This window comes from Octopus sinensis, linkage group LG2, assembly GCF_006345805.1.
Source record: "Octopus sinensis linkage group LG2, ASM634580v1, whole genome shotgun sequence".
Lineage (NCBI taxonomy): Eukaryota > Metazoa > Mollusca > Cephalopoda > Octopoda > Octopodidae > Octopus > Octopus sinensis.
Window position 1 is genome coordinate 21,007,394 of NC_042998.1, and position 20,917 is coordinate 21,028,310.

The following is a 20,917-nucleotide window of genomic DNA, read 5'->3' on the forward strand; positions in this document are numbered from 1 at the left end:
TGTTGGTTCTGAGAACTCTGTTGCGGGATCTTTTCGGTTTGAACGGCAGTCTTTTAAAAATAATTTCCACGTAACTAAACACTTTTAAACTTCGTAATACTGTTAGAATGTGTTTATAAAACATCTTTTTCTCTTGGCTTTATCGAGAAAATTCTATAGTTTGTAAGATATTTGTTTGTTTTTTTCTTCAATTACTGCAATTTCAACCAATCAATGACGTCTATTGAGGTGAAAACATTCTGTGCCGTATGAATATGTCCATCGTTTAAGAAACAGATTGGGTTCATTTACATTTGTGAAGAAAAAAAGATACCCTCCCCCCCACCCCTAATCATAACCCTAACCCTAAAACAGATTGGAATGCAATAGATCGATACTAGGGTCATAATTATGGGTGACAATTTCATATGACACCGCTAGAAAAAAACTGCCGTTCAAACCGAAAAGATCCCTGTTGCGGAAGCTGGATTTGTAAGTTAGTATAAACAAACAAACATACAAACAAACAAACAAACAACTTAACGACGGCAATGATACAGCAATAAGTAGAACAAGAACAATGTAAAACAGCAGCTATAACTAATACACTTATCAACCGCCCAAGAGCAATAATAACAATGAAGTCCAACAACAAGAGTTTTGATCTTTCTGATAACACTGCATCTAATGTAACTTTGGTGTTTAATTTAATTTTGCTTCGCTTTTCCAAAGGGATTGGAGGATAGGAAGGAGGAGTGCTGTGAGCTAAATGACCACTTGAGATAATATACATCATTTGACTAAAGAAAACCTTCGGCGCATTCCTTTTGTTGTGCGTTTGAATACTCGACCTTACCTCTCCTCAAAACACACACACACACACACAACCACACACACAACCACACACACACACACACACACACATACACACACGCAGAGGCACGCACTCACGCACGTACAACACAACACAAACACTTGCGCATATACGAATACACACAAGGAGAAAAGTTCGGCAACTTGATCTAAGTTGGATTGTCAAATGCATTCCAGGAGGCGAACCAAATATTATTAAGCAGGATCGGCGGAAAAGATAAACGGTTTACGCAAACACACACACACGGAGGGACAAACATATATTTATACAGTTTATGTAGTTTATACATAACACATACAGTATATGCATAGCTTTTGCCCATCATCTGAGCTAAAATGGATTCAGAAGAAAATCTAATCACAAGTAAGAGCAATTATTTTTACTTTCCAAAGTAGGAAAAAAAAAATGTTTTCATTAATTAACTCTGATTTAATTTTATTCTTTCATACTCATACATTAGGGATGCTGTGAGGGCATTTAGTTGTAGTATAACCTATTTCTTGGATCTTTAAGATCCTATTTCTTTACTACCCACAAGGGGCTAAACACAGAGGGGACAAACAAGGACAGACAAACGGATTAAGTCGATTATATCGACCCCAGTGCGTAACTGGTACTTATTTAATCGACCCCGAAAGGTTGAAAGGCAAAGTCAACCTCGGCGGAATTTGAACTCAGAACGTAACGGCAGACGAAATGCGTATTTCTTTATTACCCACAAGGGGCTAAACACAGAGGGGACACGCAAGGACAGACAAACGGATTAAGTCGATTATATCGATCCCCAGTGCGTAACTGGTACTTATTTAATCGACCCCGAAAGGATGAAAGGCAAAGTCAACCTCGGTGGAATTTGAACTCAGAACGTAACGGCAGACGAAATACGGCTACGCATTTCGCCCGGCGTGCTAACGTTTCTGCCAACTCGTCGCCTTTTATCTGTAGTATAACCGTTTGTTGTTGTTGTTGTTGTTGTTAAGCAACAAGACGGGTGAGGGTGATTAGATGATGGTTTAGGGCTTAGGGGCGGGAGACTCCAGACCTTGGGAAAAAAAACTTTGGTCGTCTTGTTGTAGTCAAGGGCTCTTTGTTGACGCCCGACACCACTGGGAGGTGGCCCTCGAAGTCGCTGGAAATGGAGATCTCCAGGTCCAAATTCTTGAACGGTTGTTGTTGTTGTTGTTTAACTTCAGGTCAGCTCTAATCGATCAGATCTATGATCAAACAAAAAGTATTCGAGCCACGAACATCCCTTCTTTTAAGGTTACGTAGCACTGACCTATCCGAGCCATTTTTCCTTGTTTTAAGACGGTAGGGTGTGGTTTGAGAGAGATTTGATTGTTATTGTCCAGCTGTTAAACAGAGTCAAACTGCAACCCGAGGGACTTTCTGAATGAATGCCAGCGAAAAAGTATTTTGAACTATTTTTAGTAGTGCGGCCTACCTGATGATGAGCCCTGTCTCATGCGGCCCTGTTCTAGCATATCAAGTAACGACGCAGAAGCCGTGTACTGACTCTTTCATGACAACCGCGTATCATATCCTTTCTACTATAGGCACAATGCTGGCAGTTTTTAGGACAGAGTCTTCTCCACTGCATCGAGCCCCGGTGCTCAACTGATATTTATTTTATCGAACCCGAGACGATAAGGGCGAAGTCTGCCTCGGCGGAATTTGACATCAGAACATAATGACGGACGAAATATCGCTTAGCATTTTTGTCCTGCGCACTAACAGTTCTGCCGATTCGCTGCCTTAAGCACACACACACACACACACACACACACACACACACACACACACACACACACACACACGATCATGACTACATCACAAGATATAGGTTTTAAAATACAATTAAATAAACATATCGATGCAAAGCTCAAATATTCGATACCCTTGATAACGGACCAAAATACCTTGATTACTGATCAATATCATAACTACTGCTCCACACAGTAATTGCCGATTAAACATCTCGATTACCGCTCTCACATCTCTATTGCTGTTCTCTCATCACGATCACTACTTATACGTACATTTGAAATTATATTCTCAGTACGATCTCAGTCGTTGTAGATCTTATGCGAGAAATGTAAAGCCTACAGTCACACTAACAATCATTAAAATTACAAACTTTGGCGCACCGTTGAGCTGTGTTCTAACTTCGCTACTTCCATCACTATTATAGTAGCCGCTTCTTCTCTGGATGTCCTAAGGGTGTACCATTTATATCTAAAGACATTGTTGCACCCAGCTTTGTTTGCCTCGTTTCTCATACGTTGTCTTTCCATCACGAACCTGACAAACTAAAACAGAGGTAGGAATTGTGGCAGGTGGAACAACTGGTACGAGCCTACGATTCTGAGGGAGCTTAGACGCCTTGTTAGCAGTAACTGTGAGACCCTTTGGTTAAATAATTACTTTTTTTATAAATAGTTCTGGTTCTATTATTGTTTAGCTGCCTGTAATTACATCATGTACGCTATATATATATATATATATATATATATATATATAACGGGAAGGTTTATGAAAATAAACAAAAGACGAAGGCAGGTGGAGTAAAAACAAACAAATGTATTAGTATAGCGCTCAGGAATAGAAATAGAAAAAGTATTTTACGTTTCGAGCCTACGCTCTTCGACAGAAAGATACACAGAAAAAAACAAAGAGAGAAACAAGGAGAGAAAAAAATGCGTGTAGGAGCTAACGATCTATCATGGCGTCAGGCATCCATCATAGGACTCCTTGCACACTAGAGAGAACAGTTAAATTCCAAACCACTATTAGGGATAACATTTCGAAGGGAATGAAAAATAAAAACATTTACCATCTAACTCCTAGACTTCTCTCTAGCATGCAAGAAGTTCTATGATGGATGCCTCTTACGTGTTTAAATGTACACTGTATTTATATGAATAATATATAGGCTATTGACTAAATTTTTACACGCTAGGCCACTGGTAATGGAAATTTCTAATATATCTGATTACCCTTTGATATTATTAATTATATATATATATATATATATATATATATATATATATATATATATATATATATATATTATATATTAAATTAGAAATAAAACCACTATTAGGCAAATCGCCTAATAGTGGTTTTATCTCTAATTTAATATAATATAATATAATATAATATAATATATTTATACTATAAAATTGGATTTAATCCTAAATCTAATTTTTCCCTGTAAGTTTGGATTTATTCCCTAATATTATTATTATTATATATATATATATATATATAGCTTGAGCAGTTGCCTATGGGCCACATGGGTTTAAGGTACCCAGTGCTAATCTATGCATGCTATAGTTGTATATATAGGGATACTCCCATTGCTTTGGTTTGTCTGGGGCCCAATAATGATGTTAAAATGGTCCTTGCTATTCATGTCTTTCTTGCAGCTGTCGACTTCTAGTTGTGCAAAAAGAGCATTATTTGCATCAGTCTGACCAGTCTTGTGATGAGCGTGGATGCAGACCGCTCCTCGAAACCAAACTATTAAAACAACAAACCAAAGAAAAATACATCCTAAATCAAAAACAAAACAAAATCGTGTGACTAGGTACGAATAACATCTTTTCTTTTTTGCAGACGACAGTGTATATGGTCGGCTGCTACTTTTAGCAGGTTCAGTGACAAACAAAGATGCTTTTTTATTGGCTCCTTGAGTGCCTAGCAGTAAAGAAGTGAAGGCGCTGGCCTAGTGGTTAGGATATTTGGCTCACGATCGTAAGATCGCGAGTTCGATTCTTTGCAATGTGTCGTGTCCTTGCTGTAGTCCACTCAACTGGCAAAAATGCGTAGTACTTGTATTTCGAAAGGCCAGTCTTGTCACATTCTGTGTCACACTGAATTTCCTTAAGAACTAGGTTAAGGACACGCGTGTCTGTGAAGTGCTCAGTCACTTGCATGCTAATATCACGAGCAGGCTGTTCCGTTGATCGGATCAACTGATACCCACGATGTTGTAATCGACGGAGTGAAAGTTGTAACTGTAACGCACGCACAAACCATATATATTTAGCATTTATTACTACAAAACATGAGGAACAATTTGACATGGGCCGACATTGTACATGCAGTTTGGATCAGTTACCAAATTTGAATGGGCCTTAACAGCTATCTCGTTTTTATAGATTCTATTCTTTCGGCTCTCATCTTTCTGCATTCTTTCCTTCCTGCAAGAATCCAACTGAATATTCAATTCTTAGCATCACCCAGTTACGATTTTTTCCCCATTGTCTAATTAAATCCTACAATGGCTACGGATTCACTCCTAATTCACCGAAGATGTTTCGACGCTGTCACATGACCTGCTATAAATGGCGGCCAAATCTCCTTCAGATCATCCATCTTAAAAATAAGAAGGTTGTTGGACAATGTACTCCTGGATACTTCTAAAAAGATTGGATGGTCACGGGTGGAATGATTTTGGTCATAGGCCTCCTCAGTCAGGTTTGGTCTGCGGTTGAACAACAACAACAGCAGCAACAGCAACAACAACAACAGTAGCAGCAGCAGCAGTAACAACAGCAACAACAGTCCTTTCTACTAAAGACACAAGGCCTGAAATTTGGGGGCTGGGTATAGTAGATTACATTGACCTCAGTGTTTCACTGGTACTTAATTTATCAATTCCCGAAAGGATGGAAGGCAAAGTCGACCTCGGCGGAATTTGAACTCAGAACGTAGCGATGGGCGAAATACCGCTAAGTATTTTGTCCAGCGTGCTAACGATTCTACCAGCTCGTCGCCTTAATAATAATAATAATAATAATAATAATAATAATAATAATAATATAATAATAATAATAATATAATAATACTTAGTTAAAAAGAAAGGATTTGGGACAGTCAGAAAGGAGTTGAAACAGCGTATCATAGCAGTAGCTGGTAAGCTTTATAGATATCAGAAAAGAATAGATCAGTATCAACAGAATAGATTATTTGAGACAGATCAGAGATTTAATGACCAAATAAAAAGTGGAGAAGAAAGTACTGAAGATGAGAAACCTAATGAAGAAAAAGTTAGAAAGTTCTGGAGCAATATTTGGGATAAGCAAGTCAATCATAATGGAGAAGCAGTTTGGTTAAAGAAAGTGATGGAAGAAGTATTGAGTGAGAAACAAGCAGCCAGATCTAAGACTAACTAGTTCAATAATGAGTAAAGTGTAAGGAAAAATGTCAAATTGGAAGCGTCCAGGACCAGATTTAGTTCAAAGGTACTGGTTAAAGAAATTTCGTAGCTTACATGGGAGGCTGAGGGAACAACTTCAGGATTACCTTAATGGAGGAATAATTCCAGAATAGATGATTAGAGGGAGAACAATACTCCTTATGAAAGACAAAATCAAAGGTAATACAGCTAGCAATTATAGACCAATCACTTGCTTATCATTTGTGTAGGAGCTTCTTTCAGAACGCATTTACGAGCACCTTGACAGGTAGAATTTACTACCAGAAGAAGGAAAAAGGTTGCAGGAAGAAGGCGAGAGGAACGCATGGTCTATTATACATAGACAAAGTAGTAAAATCTACAAAGAAAAATCTAACAATAGCATGAATGGATTTATGGAAGCCTATGACATGACCCCACACTCTTGGATAAGTAAATACAGTACAGTAGACAACATAAGAGAATTTATTAATTTTAGCATGAAGAAACGGAAAGTAGAAATTTAGTATAGATAAATGTGTAATATTAGTCATTAAAACAGAACAGGTAACCAACAGTGAAGGCGCCCAATTATCAGGTGGCCAAACATTAAAATCATTAAAAGAAGAGGAGAGATATAAGTATGTAGGAGTATTAGAATCTGACAGAGTACTAAATATAGGAATGAAAGCGAAAATTGAGAAGGAGTACATCAGAAGAGTGAGGAAGCTAATGAAGTCAAAGCTAAATGGTCCAAATGTAGTGAAGACTGTAAATACTTGGACAGTGTCGTTACTTAGATACTGAGCAACATTTGTAGACTGCTTCAAATCTGAATTAGCAAAGCTAGACAGAAGAACTAGGAAGGAATTCAATATGAATGGAGGACTCCACCCAATGACAGGAGTAGCAAGATTATAATTACCTAGAAAGGAAGATGGAGAAGGGTTAATATTAGCAGAAGACTGTGTGGAATTAGCTACAGTAGATATGAACTCCTATGTAGGTAATAGTGAAGTAAGTTTATTAAGAGCTGCTAGAGTTACAGTAGAACATGGGGAAACCAAAAAGCCAAATGAAGTTTAAAACCATAAAAGAGAACAAAAGTTGTCTGACTGGCAAGAGAAGGTTTTGCATGGTAGATTCCCAAAGATAGTTACAAATAGTAGTAGTGAGACATGGTTATGGTTGCAGAAAGGAAGGCTGAAAATGGAGAGCTTGTTTGTAGCGGCACAAGATTAAACATTAAGGACTAATTGGATAAAAGCCAAGATAGACAAAAACCAAGTAGATTCCCAATGTAGGTTATGCAAATCAAAGCAGAAAAGTGCTACTCATATAGTAAGTGAATGTAGCATGCTGGCACAGAAAGAATACAAGAAAAGACATGACAATCTAGGGGGAGTAGTCCACTAGGATTTATGTAGAACGCTAGGATTTGACCATACTGATAAATGGTATGAACATGAACCTGCTAAAGTACTAGAAAGTAAGAAGTATAAAATGTGGGACTTTAACATTCAGACTAACAGAGTAATAGAAGCTAGAAAGCCTGATTTAGTAGTAGTAGTAGTAGTAGTAGTAGTAGTAGTAGTAGTAGTAGTAGTAGTAGTAGTAGTAGTAGTAGTAGTAGTAGTAGTAGTAGATAAAGACAATAGAAAGTGCCAGATGATTGATTCTACAGTCCCAAATGATGAGAAAATCAATATGAGAGGCATAGAAAAAAGTACCATAGCCTAGCCATTGAATTACAGAGATTATAGAAAGTGCAGGTAAAATGTATCCCAGCAGTTATAAGTGCATTAGGAACTATCCATAAAGATTTGAATAGATGGATAGAGGAAATAAGCATAGAACCCAGTCTAGTACAGTTTCAGAAAACAGTGTTATTAGGGACAGCTAGGATACTTGGGAGGGTTTTTGGGATCTAAGTTTACTTGTAGCCATATGTTAGGAATGTTTCTTTTCCAACAGTCTAATCTGCTGTGCGTATATGAATAATAATAATAATAATAATAATAATAATAATAATAATAATAATAATAATAATAATAATATAATAATAGTGTTAATCGAAAAAGAAAGCAAACGATGCTGGATCATAGATATAGCATGCCCAGCTGACAAGGTATGCGATAAGTAAGAAAGAAAAGTTGATAAATATGTCAGGTTAGTTTGGGAGGTTAAGTAGTTCTGGTCGATGAAAAAGGTGGTAGTAGTACCAACAATTGTCGGAGCCCTGGAAACAGTGAGTAAAAATCTTGAGAAGTACATGGCACAAATAGGGGAAGCAATAAGGGTGGAGCACTTGCAGAAAACAGCACTGCTTGGAACCGCTCGAATACTATGGATGGTGCTCGAAAAATAAGGGGTGTTACCTTAGTTCACTGGTAGTGAACACCTGACACCGTTGTACATCTCCAGCGTTAGAAGTGTGCAAAGACAATAAATAAATAAATAAATAATAATAATAATAATAATAATAATAATAATAATAATAATAATAATAATAATAATAATAATAATAATAATAATAATAATAATAACAGTAATCCCTAGGAGTCGGGAAGACACTCGGCAAGAAATGGAAGCAAATTTGAAAGAAGAAAAAAAAATTATAATAATAATAATAATAATAATAATAATATGACGATATGTGCATCTCTGATCACGAGCAGAAGTAGTGGGGGAGCATCATAGCCATGTGTTGAGAGGGATTCTTTGGGGTTTGAATAGTTCACCTCTGGAAACATGGGTGGTTCTTTCAACATCCTTAAACAACCCTTATTCAGGGACCGTTTGAGCGGGATGGGCTACTCAACCTGAAGAAAATTCTAACTGGGCCCCACCTGCAAGGTCATGTGCTGTTTATCTTGATATGAGATCACCATGTCGCGCACATATGGTTGTGATGCATGTGCCTGGTGTACCTTTATCAGACGGGTAGTCATGATGGGTATATTGGGCTTCGTATATTTTACCCCAGTGTCACTTTGATGGCATGAACTGCTCTCTCACTCAATAATAATAATAATAATGATAATAATAATAATAATCCCATTGAAACTTCAAAACCTCTTAAGGTACTGGAAATCCCATGCAAGATTGAAGTCTTGCAAAAAGCAGCCTTATTGGGCACATCTTAAGGAATGTATTATCTGTCTGAGGCCCTTGTTATGACTTGACAGGTGACTAAAGACTCCTGTGCATTTTACCTACCTGAGTAAATTTGCCATTTAATAAAACATTTCAATTCAAAATCGGATGAAAGATGTGGAAACGCATGAAAAGTACACACACACACACACACACACACACACACACACACAGACACACACACAGACACACACACACAGACACACACACACACACACACACACACATTTTGAGTTTTATAGATATAGATGTCATATGTACACCGAAAATGATGCAATGCTTACGATTGGAAAGTCTTGGATCATGGGTTTGTTAAACCATTGGTCTAATTGATCAGAGGTCTGTCTAATCGATTAAAACTGACTTGGGACTAAAGAAGAACATCTTAACCTCTCTGACTTAATCGATTTTATCGTCTTATCGAAATAATTTGTTTGGAAATGGCCAGTTTAGGGAAACTGAAAGAAAAAGTCCCACCACTATGTGATATATGTAGGTGCAGTAAATACATTTTTGCCAGAATTTCTGTTATATTTCTATTATTCTTTTGTTTCTGAGCATTCATGAGTTAAGGATTTCAGTAGTATTTTTGTTTCTCAATTGGGAACTTCCTTAGGTCGACCGTACATTCATATATTGATGATAGACATTTAATACACGATGGGTTGTCAGAATCGTTAACAACATCAGAGAAAATGCATGCAATATCTATGTTTTCTGCTCTATTCCGTTGAAGTCCACTTTGATTTTTCTGGGATTAATTAAATAACTACCAGTCAAGTATCAAAATCGTTTTGATATTCTTTCAGAATACCCTGACGGTGAACTGAATTATGTTAGAAGACTAACACGAAATAAGTATAACGTCGTACTGTGCTAGTCTTCTTTGAAACCTCCGAAATATGGGAAAAAGTTTCGTAAAATCCCTATCAAGGACTTCAATATTCGGATTTCTTTCTTGCCCGTTGATTTCCTCATTCCGGTTCAACTCTTGAGGAAACAGTCAAGTTGTTTTGTATGCCTGCTTTTCACAGTTCAAGCTTTGTAGAGATATAGAGAAGTGAGAAGGCGGATCCCTTTAAGATCTATTACCAGATGTTTACCGAAAGAGATCCGGTTGTTGACCGCAGCTTCAATAGACAAAACAAATTCGACACGATGCGGAAATATTTATTCTACAAATTGATTTGTCCTATGATAGTAGAAAATAATAGGTTTCTGATACTGTTATCCATAGAAAGGCTATGGCATTGTTCCCCAACGTCGTACGGCTAGAAGTACAATTTCTATATATATATATTTCTTTACTACCCACAAGGGGCTAAACATAGAGGGAACAAACAAGGACAGACAAACGGATTAAGTCGATTATATCGACCCCAGTGCGTAACTGGTACTTTATTTATCGACCCCGAAAGGATGAAAGGCAAAGTCGACCTCGGCGGAATTTGAACTCAGAACGTAACGACGGACGAAATACCGCTAAGCATTTCGCCTGGCGTGCTAACGTTTTCGCCAGCTCGCTGCCTTTACAATTTCTACATAATTAGGGTGATGTAGCGAATGGACAAACATTAGAGCGTCAGGTAGAATCTTCTGATTTTTGTTCTGGCTTTGAGCATTTTCACTTCCTGTGGAGGTCAACCTTTCATGGTTTCAAAGTCGATATATAAAGTACAAGTTCAGTACTGGGGTCAATGCTTCTTTTTCTTTGTTTCTGAAAGATATCCGTTGCATTCAGACCTGGAGATAATAGCTTCCGCCAGGTAAATATATGTGTAGTTATGTTTTCTGTTACTCAGAAATTGTTAATTATAGAGCCATTTTTTAAAACAGACTTAGTTGTTTCTTGTTTGAAGATATATTTCAACAGTTTGCTAATTGTTCAAGCTATTGTAGCAAGGGTTCAAGCCCTAACCTATTTCTTTACTACCCACAAGGGGCTAAACACAGAAGGAACCAACAAGGACAGACAAATGGATTAAGTCGATTACATCGACTCCAGTGCGTAACTGGTACTTATTTAATCGACCCCAAAAGGATGAAAGGCAAAGTCGACCTCGGCGGAATTCGAACTCAGAACGTTACGGCAGACGAAATACAGCTACGCATTTCGCCTGGCGTGCTAACGATTCTGCCAGCTCGCCGCCAAGGGTTCAAGCCCTAACCGCTAACCGCGAGTGAGCCACCACAATTTCATGTGATTGGTCTATAAATCGACCAATCAGTGTGAGGCTGTGGCGTGATCTGGTTTCCTCGAATGTTCTAAAATTCAACTTCTTGTCCCTTAGGAAAACATTTTGGCGCTTAACTCAGAGCCCAGACATCCGATAGACCGCTCACATCACAGACTGTCTCCTCGGACCTTTGCGCAGATCTCTCGTTTATCGGACAGACCGATTCTGAACATACACAAAATGTCCTATAGATAGCATCTACAGACACGATGCGGTTTTTACTCTTCCCTGACGGCAATAATTATTAGTCTTGCTCATTATAAATGGCCAACATCAAATATTACGCTCTGCAATTTTGCTGCAATTATTATTCATGCAACCAGTACATTTCACACGCAAACCACATCAATGATAATTAAGCCACCCTCTTCAAGGACGGTGACTCAGACGTTTGATCGTTGATCAGCTCAACACAAGCAACAAGCAAACTACGCGACGGTTAGCAATTTACGTCGTCGTTACAACATCGTGACGTATGTCATATATAATCTGACTTGCATAATACACACTGTTTCTTGTAGGTTGTATGTCTGCGTAAGTCCTTATTCAAATTATCAAGACAAAACATCTACTATTTACTGTAGCTGGCCCCTTTTCACAAAGAAATAAGCTGTCTTTTTTGTTACTGGTTAAAGCCAGGTCAAAATAGATGAATCAGAGTTATTATCAAAATATTCTCACTCTATGACAATCATTTTTTCTTTACATCTTACTTTTGTTCTATCATAAGTATTTAGGGTCACATCATTCAATCTATCACTCCTATTTTTTGTTTACACTTCAGGTACTTACGGTACCTATACCGAAGGATCGCCATTTTTTGCTTATCGCACACTTCTGTCTTTTGGTTTCTTCTCTCAGCACTTACAGAATAATGAGAATAAGTTGAGGGCCGTTGAAGGTCTAACAGAAGGCTAGTCATTCAAACGTACTTCTCATCGTTTGTTTAAATAGGGAGATGGGTGTTTCTCCATAAAAAGGGTTTCTGTTATCTTCAGAAGTGGCTTTGTTTACACTTCTGAAGATAACAGAAACCCTTTTCTCCCACCCCTAAACCTAACCCTAACACAAACCCTAACCCTAACCCTAACACAAACCCTAACCCTAACCCTAACACAAACCCTAACCCTAACCCTAACACCCCATATATATATAAAACACACTTTCTTGAAATGTATCCGGTACTTTCCGGTACCTATACCGAAGTTATGCCCAAGTAATTTGGCTACAAAAAGTTGCAGGTCTTACACCCGCCTGGCAATTTGTTTTGTTGGTTGAAGCTCTTATTACTTCATACAAGAACGAATAGAACTAAGACCACGGATATTCCAGCCTGTTGGGTGTGTTTTGAGGGAGATTTGACTGCTGCTATCTCTGCAACAACGAAGAATCGCATAGAGTAGGTATGGGCAACCTTTTTACGAGTTGCAGGGAGCAAAAAGACACAAGGTTCATCATCAAGCGAGCCGCCCCTCTATAAACAAAGTCTTGGCAATTTTTCGTTGGGTATGCAAACTCAGAAAGTACTGCGGGTCGCGGTTGTCGATGACTGACATATTTACTTTTTTACTCTTTTACTTGTTTCAGTCTTTTGATTGTGGCCATGCTGGAGCACCGCCTTTAGTCGAGCAAATCGACCCCGGGACTTATTCTTTGTAAGCCCAGTACTTATTCTATCGGTCACTTTTGCCGAACCGCTAAGTGACAGGGACGTAAACACACCAGCATCGGTTGTCAAGCAATGCTAGGGGGGACAAACACAGACACACAAACACACACACACACACACACATATATATATATATATATATATATATATACATATATACGTCTACCAAATCCACTCACAAGGCATTGGTTGGCCCGGGGCTATAGCAGAAGACACTTGCCCAAGATGCCATGCAGTGGGACTGAACCCGGAACCATGTGGTTGGTTAGCAAGCTACTTACCACACAGCCACTCCTGCGTCTATATTTTAATTGTTTGTTTATTCATTCGTCTCATTCGATTCCCTGACCCCTATGTTTGTTTTGTCTGTCCTCGTATCGTCCCCTCTTTTTCTCAACCTCATGGTTAATAAAGAAATAAACAGTACTGGTATCTAGTTGTATTAAGGAGTGGGATGGATGGAAGCACTCCGTCGGTTATGACGACGAGGGTTCCGGTTGATCCGAATCAACGGAACAGCCTGCTCGTGAAATTAACGTGTAAGTGGCTGAGCACTCCACAGACACGTGCACCCTTAACGTAGTTCTCGGGGATATTCAGCGTGAAACAGAGAGTGACAAGGCCGGCCCTTTGAAATACAGGTACAACAGAAACAGGATGTAAGAGTGAGAGAAAGTTGTGGTGAAAGAGTACAACAGGGATCACCACCATCCCCTACCGGAGCCTCGTGGAGCTTTTTAGGTGTTTTCGCTCAATAAACACTCACAATGCCCGTTCTGGGAATCGAAACCGCGATCCTATGACCGCGAGTCCGCTGCCCTAACCACTGGGCCATTGCGCCTCCACGTATTAAGGAGTAGCATACTTATCAATATTTTAACTAAGACAGTAACGGAAATATTTTGTGAAAAAGTATATAGAAAGGAACCACGTTGTCGTCCTGCCAGACACTCCTCTTTCATTCTGTGTTATTTACTACTTCACTGGGAATTCCAAGTAGATTGACGTCTGTCATGACGCACGGCTTCTGTTTGGCCATAGTAACTTTCTCTGTATCCGTCTCTTTTATTTTTATACTCCTCCCCCTTCTCTCTCTGTCTCTGTCTCTGTCTTTCTCTTTCTGTCTGTCTGTCTGTCTCTCTCTTTATGTCTCTTTATGTCTCCGTATGTTTGTATTTGTGAATGTTTTTGTGTGTGTGTGTGTGTGCTCTTGTGTGTATAAACCCAATGGCTTCAACCCTACGGTTACTGACAAAATGCTGTATTAAAACCGAGGGAAAACGGGGGTATATTTAACGAGACACCCCTTATAACATCAGTAATATTTAGTTTCTGTGTACGGCTATGTTTAAATTCGGTCCCACTACACACCATCATGGGCAAATGTGTTCTACTGTAATCCTGGGTCAAGTGAATTTTAGTGGGCAGAACCTTTGTAGAAGCCCTGTGTGTGTATGTGTGCGTGCGTGCGTGCGTGCGTGCGTGCGTGCGTGCGTGCGTGCGTGCGTGCGTGCGTGCGTGCGTGCGTGTGTGTGTGTGTGTGTGTGTGTGTGTGTGTGTATGAATGTAGGACAAAAGTCTCCTAGTACAAAAGCGCCACGCACAAAAGCTCCCTCGGACAAAAGCCCCATAATTCAAGTGTGAAAGGGGACGAAAGCCTCACGGTTATATTTTCCCATTATTTTTCGTTTTTTCTCACCTTTTACTTGTTTCAATCATTAGACTGCGGCCATACTGGTGCATCGCCTTGAAGAAGTTTTTGCCGAACCAGTATTCCTCCCCCCCTTTTTTTACTTGTTACAGTTATTAGTTTGTGGTCATGCTGGGGCACCGACTTGAAGAATTTTTAATCGAATGTATCGACGCTGGATTAAAAAAAAATCTTTACTTGTTGCAGTTATTAGATTGCGGCCATGCTGGGGCACCACTCTGAAGAATTTTTAGTCGAATGTAACGATCCCAGAATTTATTCTAATGATTTTCAACCAGCGCATGAAGTTAAGGCTTGAAGGTATCTCCGCATGCTAGAAACAACAGCCAAATCTCTTGAAATTTTTTAATGACCCCTCGTTTTTTTTTTTTTTTTTTTTATATTTTTACTTCTTTCAGTCATTGGGGCACTAGCTTGAAGAAATTTTGGTCGCAGAAAATCAGCCTTTTGAAATATATATTTAAAGTCTTTTGGTTTCTTCTCTCAGCACTTTACAGAATAATGAGAATAAGTTGGGTGCCGTTGAAGGTCTAACAGAAGGCTAGTCATTCAAACGTACTTCTTATCGTTTGTTTAAATAGGGAAATGGGTGTTTCTCCATAAAAATGACAAATTCTGGTTTTTGTGAAGGTAAAACATGTCAGAGACGTGTAATATTTACTTTCATTTTATGTGTGTCTATATATATATATATATATATATATATATAGTCATTCAAACGTACTTATTGTTTTTATGTTTGCACACATGTGTCTGTGAGTGCATGCGCGTGAGAACGTACGTTTGAGTATTTTTCCACCTGTCTCCCCACAGTATAGGTTTCTTTTCGTTCGAAAACGCCTATTGTGCTTTCATTTTGTATGTATGTATGTATGTATGTATGTATGTATGTATGTATGTATGTATTTATGTATGTATGTATGTATGTATGTATGTATGTGTGTGTGTGTATGTATGTGTGCGTGTATGTATGTATGCGTGTATGTATGTATGTATGTATGAATGTAAGTATGTATGAATGTAAGTATGTATGTATGTATGTATGTATGTGTGCGTGTATGTATGTATGCGTGTATGTATGTATGTATGTATGTACGTACGTATGTATGTATGCATGTATCTGTCTGTATGCTTGTCTGTTTCTCTCTATGGTGCTATATGTGTTTGTGTGTGTTTGTACGCCCGCGTGTGTGTATGTATGTATGTATGTACATATATACATACATACATATATATATATATATATTATATATATATATACACCCTCTTTTACTTGTTTCAGTCATTTGACTGTGGCCATGCTGGAGCACCGCCTTTAGTCGAGCAAATCGACCACAGGACTTATTCTTTGAAAACCTAGTACTTATTCCATCAGTCTCTTTTTGCCGAACCGCTAAGTTACGGGGACGTAAACACACCAGCGTCGGTTGTCAAGCGATGTTGGGGGAACAAACAGACACACAAACATATACACACACACATATATTTATACATATATACGACGGGCTTCTTTCAGTTTCCGTCTACCAAATCTACTCACAAGGTCTTGGTCGGCCCGAGGCTATAGTAGAAGACATTTACCCAAGGTGCCACGTAGTGGGACTGAACCCAGAACCATGTGGTTGGTAAGCAAGCTACTTACCACACAGCCACTCCTGCGCCTATAAACACAGCCACTGGAGTCAACAAGGAGTACGGTTGGAAATTTTTTTATCACTGCAATTGTTTCCAAGCAACGTAGTTCTCCAGGCATGCATGTGCTTGATATTGCAACTGCTTCCTTGTACTATGAGATCTAGTTGTGTTTTCTCTGGCGATATGTAAATATTATCACCGTAAGTTCACATTTTCCGCTTCAAGTACATTCTCTCTGAGAATGTGAACTAACGGAGACAATATTTATACATCGCCAGAGGAAACACAACTAGATCTCATAATGCAGGGAAACAGTTGCATTACCAAATACCTGCACACCTTGAGAACGACGTTGCGCGGAAACAATTGTAGTGATTAAAAAGAAATGTCCGACCATACTCCTTTTTGCTGACTCAAATTTTTTTTCTGTTATCCATTCACACACGACAGATGCCCAAACGCAAACCTGGAAGTACGTATGATACTACTTACTGGCTAGCACAGGGTGAATCATGGAGGTGTACGAGCTTTATACTGCACTCTACTGCATTGTTAACAGAATATACCATGACTATATATATATATATATATATATATATATATATATATATAGTTGATCCAAACAAGAAAGCACAAAAAAAACACAACAACGCGAGGACGTGGAACAAATATAGTATTATTGGACGCCCAGGAAAGAAGGAAAGAAAAAGGGTGTAACGTTTCGAGCGGAGCTCTTCGTCGGAAACATAGGAGAAGGAAAGATCCAGAGAAGGGAAGTCAAAGGAAAAAAATCGCCAACGGTACACACGCGGTCACATTTTGAATGACCATATACATACATACACACATACATACATACAAACACATACACACACACACACACACACACACACACACACATATATATATATACATGTGGAGGCGCAATGGCCCAGTGGTTAGGGCACCGGACTCGCGGTTGTAGGATCGCGGTTTCGATTCCCACACCGGGCGTTGTGAGTGTTTATTGAGCGAAAACACCAAAAAGCTCCACGAGACTCCGGCAGGGTGGCGATCCCTGCTGTACTCTTTCGCCACAACTTTCTCTCACTCTTTCTCCTGTTGGCCTGCTTGCTTACCCAGCAGAGTGGCATCACTTGAAGGCTAAAACAAGGCAAAGCGCATTGTGACCAGCGATGTGTAGCAACATCTGATAGCCTGGTCGGTCACGGTGATCACGGTGATATATATATATATATATATATATAGTGAAAATAATTAAAGGGCGGGCAGCAGGCTGCCTCGCTGCATACCGAAGGAATTAGAAAGAGATGTATATATATATATATATATATATATATATATATATATATATATATATATATATATATATATAAATTACGGGTATAAGTTTAACATTAAAGCACATAAGTATAACGAATATTTAATACGTATGGGGTGTTTTAATTAATTTATGGGTTATGAAATAGTGTAATTCACTTCGAATTAGTTTTATAATATTAGTTAAGTTCAATCGAGTTTGTCTTGTTTTGAAAAGAATAGAATATAAAAGCTTTCACGTTTATATTAATAACTATTGAAGACCGGTGGGAGAATTATCTGTACGGACTTCAAAGGCTATGTCGCTGTTTAGTTAGATAAGTTAGGAGTCAGTTATTAATTTACCGATACTGTTTTTCGTACACAGGGTAAATGTGGTTTCTTTGTCGCAGTTTAATTAATAATACTGGTGCTTAGTCCTTCCTAGAATTAAGATGGAATAAATGTGGTTATATTTAAGGTATGTTTGTTCCCAAACAACACTTATTTTTTAGTGCTGTTGACACCACCGGATTGAGTGGTACTGTCCAGGTATCGAAACCATAGTGATATCTGTGGGGACAACTGATGATGGAGGTGTGTTGGATTGTTGGTATGGCTGTTATTGTATGTGCGGAATAGTTTTATAAGACACCCATTTGATACATATATAAATATATATCAGAATTTGTTTTTGAAAATGCACCTAAATTTGAAAAACATGTAACTGCTTTAAAATTTTCAAATTCAGGTGCATTTTCAAAATTTTATATTTTTTCTTGCGTGGGAATACATTTCTTTTTTTTTTCTGATTCGATGGCAATATTTACAAACAAATATTTGGGATAGCGATGGAGACAAAAGTTGCTCCGACTTACTCTAGTCAAGTCATGGCATACATGGAGGTCCAGATATATGAGCAATCTAAATTAATATATGGCTTGAACTTCCACAGATATCTACTAGAAAACTGGAAACGTTACTTAGATGACTGCCTAATCCTATGGACGCACACATTTGAACAACTTATAGATTTCAAAAATCTAATCGACAGCATAAACAATAATATTAAGTTTACCATGGAATACAGTAAAGTACAACTACCATTCCTGGATATTCTAATCAACAAAAGAGACAAAAACATTGGAACAGATAATCACTGCAAACAAAAAGACTCTAAACAATACTTACTGTCCTCCTCATGCCATTCCAAACACACGAAGAATAATATTCCTTTAATCAAGCAAGAAGAACCTGCACAATTGTCTCAAACCCTGAAACTCGCAATAAAAGACTCCAGGAACCAAAACAAATACTACTTAAAAGACAATATCCATAAATGTTAATAAACAACGGAATAGCTCGTGCCAAAGCAATAAATATGGAAGAACTGCGAAAAACAAAATACTCTGCAAATATATCCAATACCTTACCCTTTATTACAACACACAACCCAAGAAACACAGAGGTTTACAATATTATTCACCAGAACATCCCACTATTAAAACAAGACCCAAGAATGAAGCAAGCATTCGAAATACACAAAATAATCATAAGTAAAAGACAATCGAAGTCCCTCAAAAAATTCCTCACAAGTCCTGGTATAGATTTTGCTATGAAGTCGCAATGGTGACATTGATAATTTTGATTTTGCCTGGGATTGGGTAAGTGTGTCTGTTGATTCTGTAGTTCTTTTTCTTCAACTCATTGTTTGGATGCATCTGGAGTTCTTTTTCTTCAACTCATTGTTTGGATGCATCTGGACACATATTACGCCACGCAGATCGATCTAGGCAATGACTTTCCCAAGATATCAGGTTAAGCTGTAGAGATTTTAATTATCACGTGTTACACTAAGAAGCGGTGTACGGTACTAGAATTTCTTGCGACGTCGCAAGAAATTTGAAAAGCTAAACGCGAAACCGGTCTTTCTTCTAAATTATGTCATTATAAGAGAAAAAATTTTTTTACTATTCTTCAGACATATTGACGCAAATATATATTTTTTAACATTTAAGCCTTCTGTAGTTTTTTCACTTTTTACTATTTATATATATTATATATATATATATATATATATATATATATATATATAGATATATATATATATATTATATATATATATATAGATATATATATATATGTGTGTGTGTGTGTTGGTGTGATGTGTGTGTGTGTGTGGGTGTGTTGTGTGTGTGTGTGTGTGTGTTTGTGTATGTATGTATACATGCATATACATATGTACAATGTATATGAAAATTCATTATTATCATAAAAATAAAATTGTGTTCGAGAAATTTAAAAACCAGAAGATAGTGACATACTTGATTTAATTACGAAAAGTAATCGAAAATTTTCTTTTGGGCCATTGGCCATATTATAAAATTTATTTTTTATAGGATTTGCCTATTGGATAAACCATTTGATAATGAAGTTCATTGAATGTGTGTGTGTGTGTTTGTATGTGTGTGTATGTTTGTGTGTCTGTGTTTGTCCCCCCAACATCGCTTGACAACCGATGCTGGTGTGTTTACGTCCCCGTAACTTAGCGGTTCGTCAAAAAGAGCCCGATAGAATAAGTAGTAGGCTTACAATGAATAAGTCCTGGGGTCGATTTGCTCGACTAAATGCGGTGCTCCAGCATGGCCACAGTTAAATGACTGAAACAAATAAAAGAGTAATATATATATATATATATATATATATATATATATATAGATATATATATATATATATATATATATAGATATATATATATATATATATATATATATATATATATATATATATATTATATATATATATATATATTTAATTTATATATATATATACGAAAGAAGGTTTGAAAATGCAATTTTAAAAGATGTTTATTTACTTTATGTTAACATAAAAGTTACATTTATGTTAACATGGTGGACAGGTCAGTTTTAGCTTCCCTACTATTATAATGTAAACCTTTTTGAACTCATAATATTCTGTGCGTGTTTACCAATATAATTCCTTCTGAAAATTATCTTGAGAATGTATATACTTGTTGTTATCTTTTGTGCCCAATATTTCAATGAACTTGTTAAACTTTTTTATGTTCTTAACATGCTCTTTTCACCAAAGAATGTATATATATGCATTGTAGTACTCTGTGTCAACCAATATTCTGTGCGTGTTTGAATATACA

General features: G+C 37.6%; 1 protein-coding gene across 2 annotated transcripts in view; it reads left to right on the forward strand.

Moving 5' to 3' along the window:
* The first annotated feature begins 945 nt into the window (after window positions 1-945).
* Window positions 946-20,917, forward strand: part of LOC115232335 — a 42,980-nt gene continuing 23,008 nt past the window's right edge. Inside the window, exon 1 of one of the 2 annotated variants that reach the window (XM_029802165.2) lies at window positions 946-1,216. In XM_029802165.2, coding sequence (XP_029658025.1) covers window positions 1,189-1,216 — 28 coding nt within the window. In that variant the 5' untranslated portion in view covers window positions 946-1,188. The remainder of the gene's footprint in view (window positions 1,217-20,917) is intronic. The other variant, XM_029802166.2, reaches the window with a different exon arrangement.